Source organism: Anomaloglossus baeobatrachus, chromosome 5 (genome assembly GCF_048569485.1).
Source record: "Anomaloglossus baeobatrachus isolate aAnoBae1 chromosome 5, aAnoBae1.hap1, whole genome shotgun sequence".
Classification (NCBI taxonomy): domain Eukaryota; kingdom Metazoa; phylum Chordata; class Amphibia; order Anura; family Aromobatidae; genus Anomaloglossus; species Anomaloglossus baeobatrachus.
Window position 1 is genome coordinate 238,333,626 of NC_134357.1, and position 20,913 is coordinate 238,354,538.

General features: G+C 42.6%; 1 protein-coding gene across 1 annotated transcript in view; it reads right to left on the reverse strand.

The window, feature by feature from the left end:
- Window positions 1-20,913, reverse strand: part of LOC142312714 (uncharacterized) — a 357,223-nt gene that overhangs the window by 237,891 nt on the left and 98,419 nt on the right. Inside the window, 1 exon segment of the mRNA XM_075351702.1 lies at window positions 15,342-15,992. Within this exon segment, the coding sequence (XP_075207817.1) occupies window positions 15,342-15,992 (651 nt within the window).

The following is a 20,913-nucleotide window of genomic DNA, read 5'->3' on the forward strand; positions in this document are numbered from 1 at the left end:
CTCAACTAGCAGCTTCATTAAATAGTACCGGCAAAACGCCAGTGTCAACATCTACAGTGAAGAGGCGACTCCGGGATGCTGGCCTTCAGGACAGTGTGGCAAAGAAAAAACCATATCTGAGACCGGCTAATAAAAGGAAAAGATTAACATGGGCAAAAGAACACAGACATTGGACAGAGGAAGATTGGACGCAGAACAACTAAAAAGATGCTGGAAGAGTGCCTGACGCCATCTGTCAAGCATGGTGGAGGTAATGTGATGGTCTTTGGTGCTGGTAAAGTGGGAGATTTGTACAAGGTAAAAGGGATTTTGAATAAGAAAGGCTATCACTCCATTTTGCAATGCCATGCCATACCCTGTGGACAGCGCTTGATTGGAGCCAATTTCATCCTACAACAGGACAATGACACAAAGCACACCTCCAAATTATGCATGAACTATTTAGGGAAGAAGCAGCAGCTGGTATTCTATCTGTAATGGAATGGCCAGCCCAGTCACCAGAGCTCAACCCTATTGAGCTGTTGTGGGAGCAGCTTGACCATATGGTACGCAGAAACTGCCCATCAAGCCTATCCAACTTGTGGGAGTTGCTTCTGGAAGCATGGGGGGGACATATCTCCAGATTACCTCCGCAAATTAACAGCTGGAATGACAAAGGTCTGCAAAGCTGGAATTGCTGCAATGGAGCATTCTGTGACGAAAGCAGAGTTTGAAGGGAAAATTATTAATCCAAGTAAAAATCATTATTTCTAACCTAGTCAATGTCTGGACTATATTTTCTAATCATTATGCAACTCATTTGATAAATAAAGGTATGATTTTTCATAGAAAAGACAAAATTGTCTGGGTGACCCCAAACTTTTGAACTGTAGTGTATATATCTAACCTCCCAGAGGCAAATAAAGTGAGGTAATTGCAGTTTCAATGCCTTTATGTACAACATACTGATACTAACGGGCACTTTGCACACTGCGACATCGCAAGCCGATGCTTGCGATGCCGAGCGCGATAGTCCCCGCCCCATCGCAGCTGCGATATCATGGTGATAGTTGCCGTAGCGAACATTATGGCAACGGCAGCTTCACATGCACTCACCTGCCCTGCGACGTCGCTCTGGACGGCGAACCGCCTCCTTATTAAGGGGGCGGGTCGTGCGGCGTCATAGCGATGTCACACGTCAGGCGGCCAATAGAAGAGGAGGGGCGGAGATGAGCGGGACGTAAACATCCCGCCCACCTCCTTCCTTCCGCATAGCTGGCGTGAGCCGCAGGACGCAGGTAAGGTGATGTTCCTCGCTCCTGCGGCTTCACACACAGCGATGTGTGCTGCTGCAGGAACGAGGAACAACATCGTAACATCGGTCCTTCCGAAATTATGGAAATGACCGATGCTACACCGATGATACGATTTCAACGATTAAGCGCTCGTTAAATCGTATCAAAAAGGATTTACACACTACGCTATCGACTGCAACGCCGGATGTGCGTCACTTTCGATTTGACCCCACCAACATCAGAGCTGCAATGTCGTAGTGTGCAAAGCCCGCCTAAGTCTAAGTAGAAGTTGTTTTTAACTAGTTAGTAATAATTTTCACTGGGGAAGCAATCTAGTAAACCATTGGCTTTTGTAGTTCGTCAACATACCGTAATATGTCTAATGCTATTCTCAAGGTCAAATCTATGGATGGCTCAATAGTAACATCTGCAGAGGTCATTACTCATTGTTTCTGAGCAGATTGTGACACTATACAAATCTAAGTGCCCTGTTAGTATCGCTAACTGCCTTTCGTACTTAGCGGATTTACAGTTCCCTATTGTAAGTGACAGTCAGCAAACCATTTTAGATGCTATCACTAGCAGCTAAATTAGCATGGCCATGAGTGACATGGCCTCCGGTAAAGCACAAGGCCCAGATGGGCTTCCACTGGAATTTTATGTTAGATATCAAAAGATTTTAATTCCCCACCTTCTAGAGGTTTTTTTTTTTTGCAAGTATTCCAGGGTGAGTCTTTACAGGGCTGTGGAGTCGGTAAGCCAAGCCTTCGACTCCGACTCCTCAATTTCCCTTGCACCGACTCCGACTGCGAGACTCCGACTCCTACATACATTGCTTATAGTTAAGTGAAAAATTTATTTTAGTACATGAACATGTGTATGTGAACATCAGACATTTAATAATGTTTATGATACAATAATTAAGACATTTGGATAGAACATATATATTTTTTTGAATAAAACTTTAGAACACAAAAAACTGTAGTAAATTGTAAATATGTAATACACTATGTAATATACAGTAGATTACATATATATCTTGTGTGTATGTGTATATATATATATATATATATATATATATATATATATATATATATATATAAATATATAGTTAGTATTACATATTTACAATTTATTAGTTTTTATGTTCTAAAGTTGTATTCCAATAAATATATTTTATGTTCTAAGTATCTTGATTATTGTATCATAAAAATGATTAAATGTCTGATGTTCACATAGTACTACAATAAATTTTTCACTGAAATATAAGCATTATACTAAATGTTATTATTTAGTATGTTTTTGTTAAAAACTGTTTTTTGCCACTTACATAATGTATTAGATAGTGTTATATATAACACTATGTAATACACTATATAAGTGGCAAAAAACAGTTTTCAACAAAAACATAGTAAATAACATTTGTGCAGTCTATGAATTTGTTGTAAGAAATAGAATTGCCTTCATCAGATCCTCCTTCGCAGATGACCTCCAAATCTGACCTAATAATTTTAAGGCTAGAGAACAACCTCTCTACAGTAAATTGAGTTGGAGGCAAAGCCATAACCACATGGGCAACATCTCTAACAATTTTCGGGTATAAAGGAATTGCCTCATGCACAGTCAGTTTTGATGAACGGTTGAATTTTTCTATTTCTTTGAGAGCAAGTGAAAAATTTTACTGAAATCTGGTCAATCTGCTGCTACAGGAGACGGAGTGAAATCTTTTTTCTTGCGGCAACGCTTTGCCTGCTCCATGTCATCCAAATACTTGTCAAAGTTAAACTCCTCATCTGATGAGGATGAAGATATGGCAGCAGTAGCACTGTCAGGCCCCAAGTCCTCTTGCGCCTGGCAGTCCTGTAACCGCTCATCCTAACTGCTACCTCACTCAAAGCTTCTTTTCCTTTAGTAAGCTGTTGATCATCAAGCAGTATCCGATGATTTGGGTCCACATAAACAGCTGCCAGAAGAATTTTATTTTCCAATAGCTGTGTGTCTCTCTCTCTCCCCGTTTCATTGAAGCAGAAATGCCATCTGCGATTAAAACTCCTCTTTGAAGACTTCCGGTTCCGGTCCTGGCTGAGGAGGCAGCATAGAGGAGAAGCTCCCGACACCCCTCTGAGAAACCGACGATAAACAGCATACCCGGGCAAGTGAGCGAGCAGAGAGCAGCACGTCTGGTAGCAGGAAGCACACAGCTATGGAGCGGTACTTACTGAGGAGTGCTGGTGGTGGTGAGGGGACCTGCAGGAATGGAGATTCTGACTGCCGGCGGGGAGAAGAGGAGACTGTCATGGCACCGACAAGCCTGATGGAGGAGGAGCCAGAGTCCCCAGTGCAAGATGTGGTAATGGAAGCCAGGAGAGGGAGAAGTGAAGGAGAGGAGAGCGGGGGGTCGGGGGAGGATGGAGCAGGAGAGAAATCGCTGCAGGGGATTGCAGAGGGAGAAACACAATGGATAGAGGAAGGGGACATGGAGGAACAAGAAAGAGAGGAGGAGGAGGAGTGCAGCAAGCAAAGAGTGCTCAGAGACGCAGGAGACCGGACTGATCACTTAGACACGCAGTATAAGGTGTCTAATCTTGATCAACGCCAGCAGAAGCTGCATGTCAGAAACAGTAAGGGTACCTTCACACTTAGCGATGCAGCAGCGATCCGACCAGCGATCTGACCTGGTCAGGATCGCTGCTGCATCGCTACATGGTCGCTGGTGAGCTGTCAAACAGGCAGATCTCACCAGCGACCAGTGAACAGCCCCCAGCCAGCAGCGACGTGCAAGCGACGCTGCGCTTGCACGGAGCCGCCGTCTGGAAGCTGCGGAGACTGGTAACTAAGGTAAACATCGGGTATGGTTACCCGATGTTTACATTAGTTACCAGTGTGAGCAGGGAGCAGGGAGCCGCGCACACTGAGCGCTGGCTCCTTGCTCTCCTAGCTACAGTACACATCGGGTTAATTAACCCGATGTGTAATGCAGCTACATGTGCAGAGAGCAGGGAGCCGCGCACACTGCTTAGCGCTGGCTCCTTGCTCTCCTAGCTGCTGTACACATCGTGTTAATTAACCCGATGTGTACAGCAGCTACATGTGCAGAGAGCCGGAGCCGGCAGCACAGGCAGCGTGAGAGCTGCAGAGGCTCGTAACTAAGGTAAATATCGGGTAACCACCTTGGTTACCCGATGTTTATCTTGGATACAGCTTACCTCAGCTGTCAGACGCCGGCTCCTGCTCCCTGCTCGCTTCATTTGTCGCTCTCTTGCTGTCACACACAGCGATCTGTGTGTCACAGCAGGAGAGCGGCTTTGAAGAAAACGAACCAGGGCTGTGTGTAACGAGCAGCGATCTCGCAGCAGGGGCCAGATCGCTGCTCAGTGTCACACACAGCGAGATCGCTAATGAGGTCACTGCTGCGTCACAAAAAGCGTGACTCAGCAGCGATCTCGGCAGCGAGCTCGCTGTGTGTGAAGCACCCCTAACACTCCTTCTAAAGCAAACAAGAAACTGCCGGCCACACCATTATCTAAATACTGTAAACAAATGGGGGAGGGTGGAAAATCCCCAGCACAGAATAAGAGAACTAAGAAACCAGCACCACCTGCAGGTCAAGACAAGCATACACAAGAGCTCAATGTTGATTATAAAAAATTGGCTTCCGAAGTGACATCACATCTGTCAAAAGAGATTAAAGTGGCCATTGAAACAGCCATACAAACATCCCTAGCAGCTATGCAAAAGCAGATTAGTGGACATGCATCTAGACTGGCAGAAACAGAGCAGAGAATATCTGACTCAGAGGAGAAAATAATGGCTATGCAAGAGCAAATAGCAGCTCTAGTGAAATCCAACGATTATTTGAGAGATAAAGCGGAAGACTTAGAGAACCGATCGAGGCGAAATAATTTGCGCATTGTGGGGCTGCCAGAATCGGTATCTTTGGGACAGCTGGATAACATATGTGAACACGAGTTACCTCAGGCCCTGGGCATTAAGGCTAAATTCAGAGTGGAAAGAGCGCACAGAGTGGGACCACTAAGACAAGAAGCGAATAGGGGAGAGGATCCAAACCCAAACAAGAAAGCCCCGTTGAGGGCTAGACAAGTGATAGTCAAATATCTTGATTATAAACATAAAGAGGAAATACTGAGGGCCTTTAGAGACAGACAGCGACCATTGCATTACCAAGGCAACAGACTGCTAATTTTCGGCGATTATTCAGCAGAAGTCTCCAGAAAGAGAAAAGAATTCAGCAAAGTATGTTCATTCCTGTATAACAAAAAAGTCAAGTGCCAACTGCTATACCCTGCCACACTGAAAGTCAGAAATCTTAATGGCTCGTTTGCATATTACAAAGACTTTAAAGAAGCAGAGCGTACTCTCATGGCAGAACAGGATAAGAATCAGGCTGATGGACAAAAAAGAGGAAACAATGGAGAAGGGACCAGCAGAGGAGGATCTCCAAGAGGCCCAGGGAAAGACTCGAGAAGCTTTGAGGAGCAATCGCGGGTGGAGAGTAGAGAGGAAAGGAGATTGAGCCCAAAACAACAAAATAATCCTCGCTCGGAACACAGAGACTAACTGTTGGAAATGGTCCATGACAACTGAACTGAACTAGATATTGCTGGTCCTGTTCTCGCACTCTCTTGCTCTCTTGATTTCACTCTCTCATGTCCAGTTTTGCTTTCACGCTTGCTATCAGTTCCACTTTCAGTCCTACTCCTAACGTTCAGTCTCACACTCTCACACTCACCCTCAGTCCCACACTTTTTTTTTTTTTTTTTTCCCTCCCTCACATATTCAGTCTCATTTTCAGTTTCACGCTTACTTTCAGTTTCACACTCACTCTCATACTCAGTTTCATTTTCAGTCTCACGCTCACTTTCAGTACCTCACGCGCTCTGTCTCACTCTTTTTCTCTCGCATATTCAGTCTCACGCTTACTTTCAGTTCCACTTCCAGATTCACTTTCATTCTTACTTTCACTCGCCTTTGTCCAGGAACGACTGCCAGGCGTAAATGAAGTGGATCTGTCTGCTCTGAGTGCTGGAACGACCACCAGAAAATAAAGCTAAGTTGGACTTGAAGTCCTTATAGAGTTTTTGTCATACTGTACTATTTTTGACATTATTTAAGGCTCATTCATGTGACTCATGTGAATCCGGGGCTAGAACGTATACTCTAAGGGGGGTGACTAGGGAGCTCAACAGTTTGGCTAGGAAAAGGGGAAGTCATCAGCATGGCGAAAAGAGCCAAAAATTTCCCAGAAGGGAAAACGTGTTCTACAGTTAATTGTTTATTGTTATATTTGTTATACCTACAAGGTGGGGAAAAGATATATCAAGCCTGGGGGGCAAATTCTATACCTGGTAATAATTGTCTCGTCTCTTGTGAGTGCAGGGCCCACAGGGGATGAAGTAGTAAGAGCAAAATACAAAGGCAAATATGGTACAAATAACTACATGGAATGTGAAAGGCTTGAGATCTCCTAACAAACGAGCAATGATACTAAGACATCTGAAAAGACTAAAAACAGATATTGCATTATTACAGGAAACGCATTTGAGGAAGGAGGACTTTTTTCGCATGAAGAAATACTGGGTGGGTACTGTATATGGGGCAGAGGCACAAGGTAGGAAAGCGGGGACAATGATTCTAATACATAAACAGCTCAGCCATGAAGTAGTGACACACGAGGCAGACGATCAGGGACGGTGGCAACATTTAACAATTCATTAGTCCAGCGGGTAAATTAAGTATCTACAATGTTTACGGTCCAAACTCCCAACAGAGCATATTTCATGATGGCATAAAGGCCAACATACTAGCAGATGGGGAGACCAACATCATAGTAGGAGGTGATTTTAACACAGTTCCAGACTCAGCTGAAGACAGGAGGAGGGGGAAGGAGAGGACAGAGGATGTGGACAGAAGGCCGGACCATAGGGATGTGACATTAGAAGACGTGGGTTTGAAGGACATCTGGAGATTAGCTCACCCGCATGATAGAGAATATACACACTTCTCGCATCCTCATGATAGCTGGTCGCGTATTGATCAATTTTGGATTTCTCAAGGCCTAGTTTATGGGGCACAAGAATGTGTGATAGAAAACATGGTGATATCTGATCATAGTCCGTTGAGATTGGGTATCAGAGAGCAGTTCAAGAGAGGTACAGATATCATATGGAGATTTCCATCGTTTCTTCTCAGACAAGATAATTTCCACAGGGTATTACGAGAGTGGTGGGGAGAATTCACAGAGGAAAACAAGGAACACAAAGGGAACCCAGTGCTATACTGGGAAACGGCAAAAGCGGTCTTGAGGGGTCGCCTGATTGGTTTTCCTTTTGATCATGGCTGCATATCCAATGAGAATTATAATGCCCAGAGTGAAGCAGTGCGGGTAGCATACACAAAGTATTTGGCTAATAGATCTCCCACGACGAAAGACAGATGGTTGGAGGCAAAAAGGGGGTTTGACGAATGGGCAAAAAAAAAGGAACAATTATTTTGGTCGCACAGGGAAGCAGAGCTACATAGACTTGGCAACAAGGCGGGGAGGATGCTGGCAAATTTGGCAAGGGGTAGCAGGAAAATGACAGTGATTTCCAAACTAAAAAGAAAGGGGGGGGAGGTGACCACAGATCCTAAGGAAATTAATAACTTGCTGGGACATTTTTATAGAAAACTATATGGGCCAGGAAACAACGACATGACTGACGAGGCAGAGTGGTTAAGACAAGCGCACTTGCCTAGCGTAACAGAGGAAGATCTGAGTGACCTAAATGCAGATATCACAGTTGAGGAGGTGACTAGAACAATCGGGGAGCTTAACACCAACAAGGCACCAGGCCCCGACGGTTTTAACAGCGAGTTTTATAAGGCTATGAGGGATCTGATCTCGCCAGATTTAACTGCGGTATTTAATGCATTTTTGGAAGGAGAGGAAATTCCTAAAAATTCAAAACGTAGCATATATCAAATTACTCCCTAAGGGAACTAAAGACCTGGATGATCCCTCTAGTTATAGACCCATATCACTTATAAACCAGGATTTAAAAATAATATCTAAGATTATGGCTAATAGATTGGCCATGATTCTTCCAAGGATCATTACAGAGCATCAGGTAGGGTTTATTAAAGGGAGAAATGCTGTCACTAATATCCGGAAGACAATACCAGTGGTGGATGCGGTGAGATTGGAACAGACAGAGAGGGGGGCAAGACCTGCTCTAGTTACACTCGACGCAGAAAAAGCGTTTGACAATGTAAATTGGAGCTGGCTGGACAAAGTACTAGAGGCCACAGGGATTGTAGGCAAAATGAGGCTTTACATTAGGAATCTTTACGCTAACTCGGGATCTAGGGTACACACTCCAGGTTTTTTATCAGACGTGTTCCCTTTGATGAAGGGAACAAGACAAGGCTGCCCGCTATCTCCCCTTTTATTCGACTTGGCCATTGAACCATTGTCAAGAATACTGCAGGGCCCGAATAGTTTTAAAGGGATTAAGGTAAGGGGAACTGAAATAAAGACAGCACTTTTTGCCGATGATGTCATACTATATATGGGGGACCCTAACGTGGATTTGCCACAGACTCTAACCCTAATTGAAAAATTTGGATTAGTCTCAGGATTCAAATTGAATAAAAAAAAGTGTGAGATCCTGTTCCTAAAAGGGGGGAATGTAAGAGATGGTTGTATATGTGGCATTCCTATAGCACAGACATCACTTAAATATCTGGGAATTCATATAGGAAGAACGGTGGAATCAATTTACGAGATGAATTATGGCCCACTAATTAGGAAAATTATAGCACAACTAAAGGGATGGAAGGGTCTGCCTCTACCACTACTGGCAAGGTGCCACCTGATAAAAATGATGAGCTTTCCTAGACTGTTGTACCCATTCCAGACGATCCCGATATTGCTAAAAATGAGGGACGTAAATAGGCTCAACTCAGCGTATGCGGATTTTATATGGCGGGGAAGGAAACCTAGAATAAAGTTACGAACATTGATGAAGTCAACGGAGGAAGGAGGTCTTAGTTTCCCGGATGTTCGGGGTTATAACCTGGTGTGTATAATGAGACATGTGTTTGATTGGTTGAGAGGAACGAGCAGGCACTCAGACTATGGCATGGAAGCCAAGTATGCATCACCGTGGGATTTGGCGTCCATTTTACACTCCCCATTGTCCAGGGCGGATGGGCATATAAGGAACTCAATCTTATTCCGAGACACTATGCTAACATGGAAACTGGTAAGAAAGAAATTGGGACTGTCATGGAAAGTATCTAAGTACTTAAATCCCTGGGCATCTCCGAACTTTCCCATGGGACGGGAAAATAAGCTATTTACTAGATGGAAAGAGAAGGGCGTCGAGAGAATGAAGGATGTCATGAATGTGGAGGAGAGAAGGTGGCTGACAGGACGGGAAGTGCTTGACAAGTATAAACTTAATAGCTCACATATCATCCAGTATGAACAACTGAAGCATGGAGTATTTGTAGATTTGGGGGAGCTTGGAAAGGAATTGAATAAGAGTTTGATTGATGAGCTTATGGAAAGTGATGTAGCAAGTGTAAATGTTTCCAAAATTTACCGAACATTTCGGGGAATGCTTGTATCTGGGGAGGATAGCCGTACTCTAACAGCGTGGGGGAAACAATTGAAAGGGCAGGAAGTTGTAGGGGATATATTGAAGGGATGGGTACAGATGCGGAACCATGTTACCAATGAGAGATGGAGAGACACCCAATTTAGAATTTTACACAGGGCTATTATGGGCTTCAACATTCCGGGAAGAGATATGCGGTGTCCTAAATGTCAAAGAGAAAAAACAGATATGCTACATGGACTATGGGAGTGTACGGAAATTCACAGGTTCTGGAATCAAGTTAGATTATTTGTCCAGGCAACATGGGGAATTTCTGGAAATCTAGAGCTAATGGTGTGGATTTTCTATTCCTTTGAGGGAGGAGTAAGAGGGGGATCGGACATGCCGGGAAAGAAGAAATATACAATAGTACATGACATAGCCATGATAGTCAAACGGTCCATATTAAAGCATTGGATACAAAGGGAGGGACCATCCATAAAAGAGGTCATCGGTGAACTACATAATTTATTGAGGCTGGAGAAAGTGGAATCGGAAAGGGACAAAGATAGGTTGACACCCAAGTTCTTTGGGAAATGGAGAAATTTCACTGAAAGTCAATTTACTCAGGGAGAAATAAATAATCTGATGACACCTTTTCTACAATCGGAATGGTACCTTCTGAATGATAGCCAGGACAAACTGGGTAAATTGAAAATCACGGAGGTGTGGGTTCCGGAGGAAAGGGAGACGAGACGCTAAGGTAGCAACAAGACGTGCCAGAAAATTTGGAAGTATTCGGGGTTGGCTTAGGGGCTTAATGATTCTAATTGACTTGTATCGCGTCTGTTATTTCTTAGTACTTTTACCGAGCGGCTTGATCAACAATTGCCCCTTTCCCAGCACGTCTCTTCAAGATGGAATCAATTTTAGGGGTTCTGGCGGCAATAACCAACTTCCTCACTTTTTCAATTAGATTTCCAGCATGTCTGCCCAGTTTCACACATCCGGCTTTTCGCCGGCTTTGTGAATGCGGCACACGCCAGTACAGTACGATACAGTACAGTGGCAGTGCCGCAACTTCCGGGTCACATGACAGCATGTGACCGGCATTTGTCACGCTGCCACTGTACTGTATACACTGTACTGGAGTGCGCCGCATCTGCCAAACAGGCGAAAAGCCAGATGTGTGAAACCGGGGTCCCTCTTGCAGACTATCTCTTATTGGCAGCTACAGTGTGTGCACAACACAGCACATGTGATGAATATGAAAGTGTTTTGAAGCAGCTTCAACAAGATTTTGCTGTTCTTCTGTTGTAACATCTGTTTGTTCCTCAGTTATATGAAGAGCACTGTGGCCTTCCATCTCTAACATACTTAATCCTAAATTTTCTTCTAGCTGTTGTTCATTACTCTCATTCATCAGTTTAATTGTACTTATGTTTGAAGCATTGTCTGTTACAATGGCAAGAACCTGTTCTTTTTTGAGTTCGTAATCTTGCAGAACTTTTTCCACTAAGGCCTGGAGAAACTGGCCGGTGTGATGAGCTTTAGTATCTTTTACTGCCAGTGTCTTGCTAACAATTTCTTTCTTGCTACAAACATATCGAACACTGATGGCAAAATAATTCAGTGAAATGCAGTGACTCTGGCATCCAAGCGAAGGCAATGGGTTTCCAGAAAGGACACTCAGACACATCGTTTTGTGAGGATCCTCACAAAGAATGAGCATGTCAGTTTGTGTGGCCTTTTTCTAAATTTCTTTTGCTATTGAAAACATTATTTATGAGCTCAGAAACCTCTCAGGTAATGCAGTTTTATAAAAAGCTGATCTGCTTTTGCAGTTGACAAACGTATCCTCAAAAATGTAGCAAAAACGCTGTGTGTGAATGTAGCCTTAGATCAGGAATAGAACAGGACATTTCATAAGTTTCCCAAATTCCTATGAAAAAATATTCAGCACATTCTGCATTGCACTACCGTCCCCAATTTATTATATATTTTAGGAGTCTGAGTCGGTGCATTTTATACCGACTCAGACTCCACCAAAATGAGCTCCGACTCAGACTCCACAACTCCGACTCCACAGCCCTGAGTCTTTATCCACTTCCTTTTATCAAGCGAACATTATTGTAATAGTAAAAGAAGGGAAGGATCCTATGGATCGCGGATCTTAGCGGCCTAGTTCTTTAGTAAACGTTGATCATAAAATCTAAGATTCTAGCTATGAAACTCAAGAAATTTTAGATTTAATACGTCCAAAGCAAATGAGTTTCTGAAAGAGCACTTCCATAAATATCAGAAGGGTACAATCAGTAGGCCGATATATTCCTACAGCATGAGAACAGCTGGGTATTAGCTACACTGGATGCCATGAAGGCATTTGACTCGGTAGAATGGTTATTTCTGGTAGCACATCTTCAAAAATTTGCATTTGGCTCCAAAATTCCTCAAATGGTCACCAAAACCTAAGGTAGTGGTCAATGGCTTTCTATAGTGGGTATGGAAAGTATTCAGACCCCCTTTAAATTCTTCACTCTTTGTTTCATTGCAACCATTTGGTAAATTCAAAAAAGTTCATTTTTTTCTCATTAATGTACACTTTGCACCCCATCTTGACAGAAATGTACACATTTTTGCAAATTTTTTAATCAAGAAAATCTGAAATATCACATGTTCATAAGTATTCAGACCATTTGCTCAGTATTGAGTAGAAGCACCCTTTTGAGCTAGTACAGCCATGACTCTTCTTGGGAATGATGCAACAAGTTTCTCACACCTGGATTTGGGGATCCTCTGCTATTCTTCTTTGCAGAAACTCTGCAGTTCCGTCAGGTTGGATGGTGAACGTTGGTGGACAGCTATTTTCAAGTCTCTCCAGAGATGCTCAATTGGGTTTAGGTCAGGGCTCTGGCTGGGCCTGTCAAGAATGGTCACAGAGTTGTTCTGAAGCCACTCCCTTGTTATTTTAGCTGTGTGCTTAGGGTCATTGCCTTGTTGGAAGGTGAACCTTCGGCCACGTCTGAGGTCAAGAGCACTCTAGAAGAGGTTTTCTTCCAGGATATCTCTGTACTTAGCCGCATTTATCTTTCATTCAATTGCAATTAGTCATCCTGTCCCTGCAGCTGAAAAACACCCCAACAGCATGATGCTGCTACCACCATGTTTCACTGTTCACTGTTCATGTATTGGGCAGGTGATGAGCAGTGACTGGATTTCTCCACACATACCGCTTAGAATTATCACCAAAAAGTTCCATCTTCATCTCATCAGACCAGAAAATATTATTTCTCATAGTCTGGGAGTCCTTCATGTGTTGTTTTGCAAACTCTATGCAGGCTTTCATATGTCTTGCACTGAGGAGAGGCTTCCGTTGGGCCACTCTGCCATAAAGACCCGACTGGTGGAGGGCTGCAGTGATAGTTGACTTGTGGAACTTTCTCCTATCTCCCTACTGCATCTCTGGAGCTTATTTTTACCTCTGTCACCAAGGCTCTTCTCCCACTATTGCTCATTTTGGCTGGACGACCAGGTCGAGGAAGAGTTCTGTTGGTCCCAAACTTCTTCCATTTAAGGATTATGGAGGCCACTGTGGTCTTAGGAACCTTGTGTACTGCAAAAATTCTTTTGTAACCTTGGCCAGATCTGTGCCTTGCCTCAGTTCTGTCTCTGAGCTCCTTGGGCAGTTCCTTTGACCTCATGATTCTGATTTGGTCAGACATGCACTGTGAGCTGAGAGGTCTTATATAGACAGGTGTGTACCTTTACAAATCAAGTCATATCCGTTTTATTAAAAACAGGTGTACTCCAATGAAGGAGTAGAACCATCTCAAGGAGGATCACAAGGAAATGGACAGCATGTGACTTAAATATGAGTGTCTGAGCAAAGGGTCTTAATGTTTATGACCATGTGATATTTCCGTTTTTCTTGTTTAAAAAATTTGCAACAATTTCTACATTTCTGCTTTTTTTCTGTCAAGATGGGGTGCAGAGTATACATTAATGAGGAAAAAAATGAACTTTTTTGAATTTACCAAATGGCTGCAATGAAACAAAGAGTGAAAAATTTAAGGGGGTCTGAATACTTTCCGTACCCACTGTATCTGCATCCTTCTCGCTTGAAAGAAAAACTGATCAGGGCTGTCCCTTATCCCCTGCTTTATTTGCTCTGTATTTTGAAGCATTAAGCATTAGTTATCAGGATATACTCCACGCCACTAATTAAAGGTATATCTATAGCTGATCAGACGGATTCTATTTGGTTATATGCGGATGACATGATCATTTTTATGGACCAGTTCGGGGACACTTTACCTCAGGTTACCTCTACTGTAGATACATTTGACAAATATTCTGGCCTTTCTATAAATTGGAACTAATGGGCATTAATGCCTCTTTGATGTAGGCGCTCTACCCATTTAGTTTCTTTGTCACTTTTGCCAGTTGCTTACACATTTTAAATATTTAGGGATCACAATTCATCAAAACAGTAAAAGGGATCTCTCGTCTAACATTCTGCCTCTCTTACTTTATGCTAAACTGCAGTTTAATCTCTGGGGAAAACTACCTTTATCACTGCCGGGACTCAAACCTAAGAGGATATTATTGCCAATATTCAGTTTTACTTAACTAGCTAATGTCTTCATTTGTGTGGGGTACTTCTAGGCCCAAACTTAAATTATCTAACCTTCAAAGACCCAAAAAGCTCAGGGGTACAGCTTTGCAAGATTTTATATTTATTACATAGCTGACCAGCAAAAGGCACTAAGTAGTTGGATCCCAGGTTCTAGACTTTCAACTCCAGAGAGTCACTGAACACTAGTGTCAACTAGGATGTTTGAAGTTTGATAACCCGGATATTCCTAAAATATTGCCTATGCCCAAGATGGCATGGTTAGCCTCGAGTCAGGTGAGACGAGTGTCAAATTTTACTCACATTTTAGAGGACATTCCTATCCGACACAAACCTTAATTTCCATCCCTGGTATATATTATAGACTCACAGGTGCCATGTATAGTTTTCATCACACAGTATTCATTAAATCTATAAGGGGTATGGTACAGTGATGATAACACGACGGGCTGGGGCAGAATATTGACAGCCAGTGAGTGTGCAGAAGGTGGGGCTGAACACTGAGGGCGGGCGGTACGGCAAACAAGGACAGGAAGATGTCAAGTTTGGTTGAGCCACAGGTAAACAATGTGGGTTCAGAGAATAAAGTGATTACTCAAGAGGAACAAAAGTTAGAAAGAAAAAAAAATATATAGGGATGTTTTAGATGTCAATACAGCACAGATTAGCTTAAACATTTTTGGGGATTTTGTGGTTGGACAACCTCTACCTATTTTTGATATCCTTTTCCACACATATTAACATGGCCTGTGAAAGATATGTTCCAATTTTGTGAAGAAAATTATATAATAATGTGATGTTTTGCAAAATAGACTTGCTAAGTAAATTACTTACATTCTGAACAAGAAAAGATCTTCCCCTCTGCGTGATTTTTCTGATGTTCAACTAGATTGGTCCTCCTTGTAAAACATTTCCCACATTGTGTACAGGAGTAAGGCTTTTCCCCTGTGTGAGTTCGTCGATGGTCAACAAGACTTGATTTATATGTGAAACATTTCCCACAGTCCACACATGAAAATGGCTTCTCCCCAGTGTGAATTCTCTGATGGTCACTTAGACTTGATTTCTGAGTAAAACATTTCCCACATTCATTGCATGAAAATGGCTTCTCCCCTCTGTGATTTTTCTGATGTTGAACAAGATGTGATCGCTGAATAAAACATTTCCCACACTCAAAACATAAATATGGTCTTTCATTCTTGTGAATTCTTTTATGTCTATATAGACTACATTTTGACTTAAAATTCTTTCCACACTCTGAACACGTGTATATATTACCCATTCCTTGACCTGTAACTTGATGAATATTTTGTGATTCATCCGATGAAGGTCTCCTGTGATTAGCAGGGTCAGTATTTAAATCTCTACTGTAAAACACGGAGTTTAACATTGAAGTAACAGAGTGTTCTCCAGAATGATTTTGTGAGAGATCATTGTATTCTACTTGATAATCTGGAGATAAAGGCAGATGTCCCTCCAAACCACCTGTTGGAAAAAGAAACACATTTTTATGATTTTCTATTTCTGTAAAGGTGACAGTATGGCAACTTATATTATAACAGTACCTGCAGCAGTATAGCAGTGGTAAATGTGGCAATGGGAGCTGCTTTGTGGTGGGGAGGTGGATGTAGCTCCCTACTTTTTATGCATAATTTAAAAAAAAAAAACAAACAAAAAAAACATTGTTTGTGAAGCTGCTGAGAAAGCGACCAGAGAGATGCCAAAGAAGATGGTACAGGAAAAATACCACCAGGGCTTTCCTGAAGCGTCTTCCTCTACTATAACGTAGCGGGTATGCTGCCACCTATAAGACGCCGTGTTCACATACCCTAACAATATTTAACAATGCATCCAAAACATCATATTTGGATTACAATTTACTTGCTTACAAGGATATAAATTGCCCACTCTATTCTTTATATTTATTATTATCATTATTATTATAGTCATCCTGGCAGGCTGAGACTGACTATGCCCCACAAAGTTTTTAGAAAAGTGCACAGGCTGGTGTATAAATGCATACATAAAAAGTGTTTATGGAACTAAGCAAAGTGCAAAAACGTGTGTTCATTGCTTGACAATTTTCTGGTGTAAAAGCCTTGGTTAATTTTGCTAGTTTTCTCCAAGAAAAGACTGCCATACTCCAGGTTAAATTGGTTATTTCTATGATTATTCTATAATCTACAATTTCATTTTGGGTGAAAGGGAAAACAAGTAACAGCTGCCATCTTCTATCTCAGTTATGGGAAAGTCTTCACTGAATACAGATTTTACCTTAGAATTGGTCCCAATTCATCATGACTGCCAATTTTCTCACCGGTTTTCATGAGGGGGCATAGTAGAGTCACAAAGAGGCACATGCCTCTTCATGAACCTGAAGCATCTGATGAGTGGCATGCGCCTCTGTGCGCTATGCCAGAAATCTGACTCCAGTCATGAACTGGAATCAGATTTCTGGCATACTCAACAGGCCATGTGGTGCCTGTATGTGATTTTGCATTCTTACGGCTTCATTCCGACTAGATGTATCTGACCTAGCTCAATTAACTTGTACTGACCTAGGCCATGCATATATAGTCGGCATGTGACCGAATGTATGCAAATCGCATACTTGCGGTCAAGCTCCCGGAGCTAAAGCATTTTGACAGCTCGCACAATGCACTGCATGTTGTGAGGATTCACAAGGTTGCAGTCACAGAGAGTGACTTGCAGACCCCTAACCAAAGGCCGGACAAACCATTTAATAATATATGGGCATACATACACAGGAGGGATTATAATTGATCAGGATCAAACAAGAACAAACCATATCTACTCATGCTGCTGTCGCCTTCATCTTTTACTACACTGTAATGTCAGCACCGTCTCCTCACTGACTCTCACTCTGCTGCTCTCTGTTGGATCCATCATATTATTATCACAACGCACACAAGAATAGGGAGGGAAGGAGATTCTGTTTAGGTCTCGTTCCCATTGGTTACTACAGTAATAGTACTATAGAAGAGTCAGTAAATCATCAAAGTCTCTTGGAACCAAAAGAACCTGTAGTTAAATACTTTGTGAAAATCTGTTTTCTGATGCGTTGTTCCATTACAGAGATATTAACATTTGTTTCTTATGGAGAGCAGTATGTGAAATTTCTGCTTTACAGTACAACTGGGCATTTCTTCAGAGTCTTTTCTGGGGGGGGCATACATGCACCTTCACCCCTTCTATTCCACAAACTGCCAATCAAAGTATCAACATCTGATCTAACAGTCTGGCATTCTGAGAGGCTGCAGAGGTGTGATTAACAGCATCTGGCAAAGAGGGGTGAAAACGCATGTGTCAGATAAGACTAAAGAAACACCCAGTTGCACTAGAAGCAGAGATTTCCCATACTGATCTCCAGAAGAAACAAATGGGAATAGCTCTACAATGGAGAAAAGCAGCGCAAAATGGAAAAGAGTGGCAGAATTAGAGAAACTAAGATATTTTTTATAAGGAATTTAACTATTTTTTTCTTTTTCTGACCAAGTGACAGGTCTTCCTTAAAATACTGTCACAATAGTAACGGAGTGACTGAGAATCGGGGCTCCTAAATCGTCCCTCAGGCCAGGGGAGCCCCTAACTGTCCCTCATCCCAGAGGTATGCATGATGGTGGCGAGGTCTGGACACCAAGTATAACCCTAACTCCTGAGAAGCCCGGGTTTTATACCTTCTCACCGCAATACTGGGAAGAAGACAGGACAGGAGTGATAAATCCCCCAAAAATAGACAAACAGGGAGGAACTAAAACTCACACTCACATCAGTCAATCACAGAGGTAAAGGGGGGAAAAAAGAAAAGGAAGGAAATACACAACGACAAGGGTATCGCCACAACACATCACGATAGCATACAATAGTGCTCCAGCAGTTGAATCACCATGCACCAAGACTGGAATCGCTTTTGCTATATTCAGCAAGGAGGAGCAGGATCCACCATCTTTTAAAGGACAGAGGCAGCTGGGATAGGTCTTCAGTAATCTGTGATACCAGCAGCAACTCACAGGCTAGCAGTAATTAACTCCTGCCAGACCGATCATCAGCGAGTCCAAAAGTGGTGAACGTGTGGCTTTGACTAAGCACCACAAAAGCACCAAGTAACATGTCAGACTCTGCACCATGACACCTGGTGCGTATAGAGCACCACACCGCATGTCAAATACTTTTTCATTCTTCTCTGCACCCACTCTAGGTTTTCTGTGTCCTTCTTAAGCACTGGATCCCAAAATTGTACATAGTCTCTGAAGGTTGGCGGCACTAATGACTTCTATAAAAGCAAAATTACATTCTTTACATGAGCATCCATACCTCCTTTTTTTACGCATTCCATCATTGTATTTGCCTCAGCAGCAGCTTCCTAGCACTTGATGACAGTTTTACTCAGTGTTTTACCATTTAGTACATAATTACACATTTTTCTGTAACCTTATATTTATCCACATACACCTTCAATTGCCATTTCTCTTCCCAAGCTTTCAGCTTACATAAATCTCTCTGTATTAAGTTACCCTGCTGTGTGTGGATTATCCAGTTCAGTTTAGCATCATTTGCAAATATTGAAATTCTATTCTGTATGTCCCCTACAAAGTAATGAATAAATACAGTATATTAAAACAAAGTGTTGTATGTGGCACCCCACTGTTAGCTCTGACCCAGTATGAGTGTGTTCCATTAATAACCACCCTGTTTCCTATCCCTGAGCCCGTTTTTAACCCAATTAGACATATTTCCCCTAGTCCGATTGCTCTCAATTTATGCTCCATTTTTTTTATGTAGCACTCTGTCAAATGCCTTTTTTTAAAGTCCAGATAGACAACATCCACGACCATACCTTGTTCCAGTCTGGATTAACAGAACCGATGCCTCATAAACCCATATTGATGCTGGGCTATGAGGTTATTGTTATAGTTAAAATTATTTCTGGAAGAGACAAAGAAGGTGCAGATGGTGTCTTATCCAGGTGGAAAATAAGATAATATGCACAGGAGCACTCACCTAGGGTAGTTGTGAGGGTCACAACTACCAACAAAGCAGAAATGAACACCACAATGGTTGCCGGAGACTCAGAAGATGAATCAGTATACATGGAGTGAAAAGAAAGGGTTAATCCACGTTGCCTTGTAGATAGGAAATCACTCAGGAGAAGTAATCTTCGTGATTTTATTATGTAACACGTTTCAGAGTCTATACAACTCCTTCAGGAATCAAAATCACTCATGTACAGCAATTTTGACACCTGAAGAAGGAGTTGTATAGACTCTCAAAACGCGTTGCATAATAAAATCATGAAGATTACTTCTCCTGAGTGATTTTTTTCATGTACAAGGCAGCGCGGACTAACCCTTTTCACGCCATGTATACAGGTTATTTCTATGGAAATACTCCTGGTTAGCATCTTTTAGTCAATACTCAGAAGATTTACATAATAGGTTAAACCTAGAGACGTATAGCTCTTGGGTTCACTTTTTGACCTCTGTGAATATTGGCACCATACTTGCCAGTCCTGTGATTGGGAAATCACTAAAGAGGATTTTCCCTACTTTGAGCATGTTATTTTGGTCCCATCATAACTGGTGGCTGCAGACCTGAATAAAACAGTTTTAGTTGTTACATTTCTCCTCTCCATTGCAGAGATATTAGGTTGTGAAGTTTAAAAGGGGGCTTTACACGCAGCGACATCGCTAACGATGTCGCTGGTGAAAGCGCCCGCCCCCGTCGGTTGTGCGTCACCGGCAAATCGTTGCCCGTGGCACACAATATCGTTAGGAGCCGTCATACGGACTTACCTGCCTAGCGACGTCGCTGTGGCCGGCGAACCGCCTCCTTTCTAAGGGGGCGGTTTGTGCGGCGTCACAGCGGTGTCACTAAGTGGCCGCCCAATAGAAGCGGAGGGGCGGAGATGAGCGGGCCGAACATCCCGCCCACCTCCTTCATTCCTCATTGCCGGTGGCCGCAAGTAAGCTGTAGTTCGTCGTTCTCGAGGTGTCACACATAGTGATGTGTGCTGCCTCGGGAATGATAAACAACCTGCGTCCTCAACAATCAACGATTTTTTTTTAAAAGGAACGACGTGTCAACGATGGACGATTTGGTGAGTATTTTCCATCATTAACGGTCGCTCATTTGTGTCACATGCAATGACGTCGCTAACGATGCCGGATGTGTGTTACGGAATTTGTGACCCCGGCGATATATCGTTAGATACGTCGTTGCGTGTAACGGGCCTTTAGTTATAATTTATGATAAGCTCCTAAACTTGCATCAAGGAATTGGACCTGACATGATGTGATTGTACGACATAGGTCAGGAAGGCATGAACCCCTTCCTGATGTGATCACTTTATAGACTTTTTTTTTTTTTAATTGCCCCTTGAAGTTCA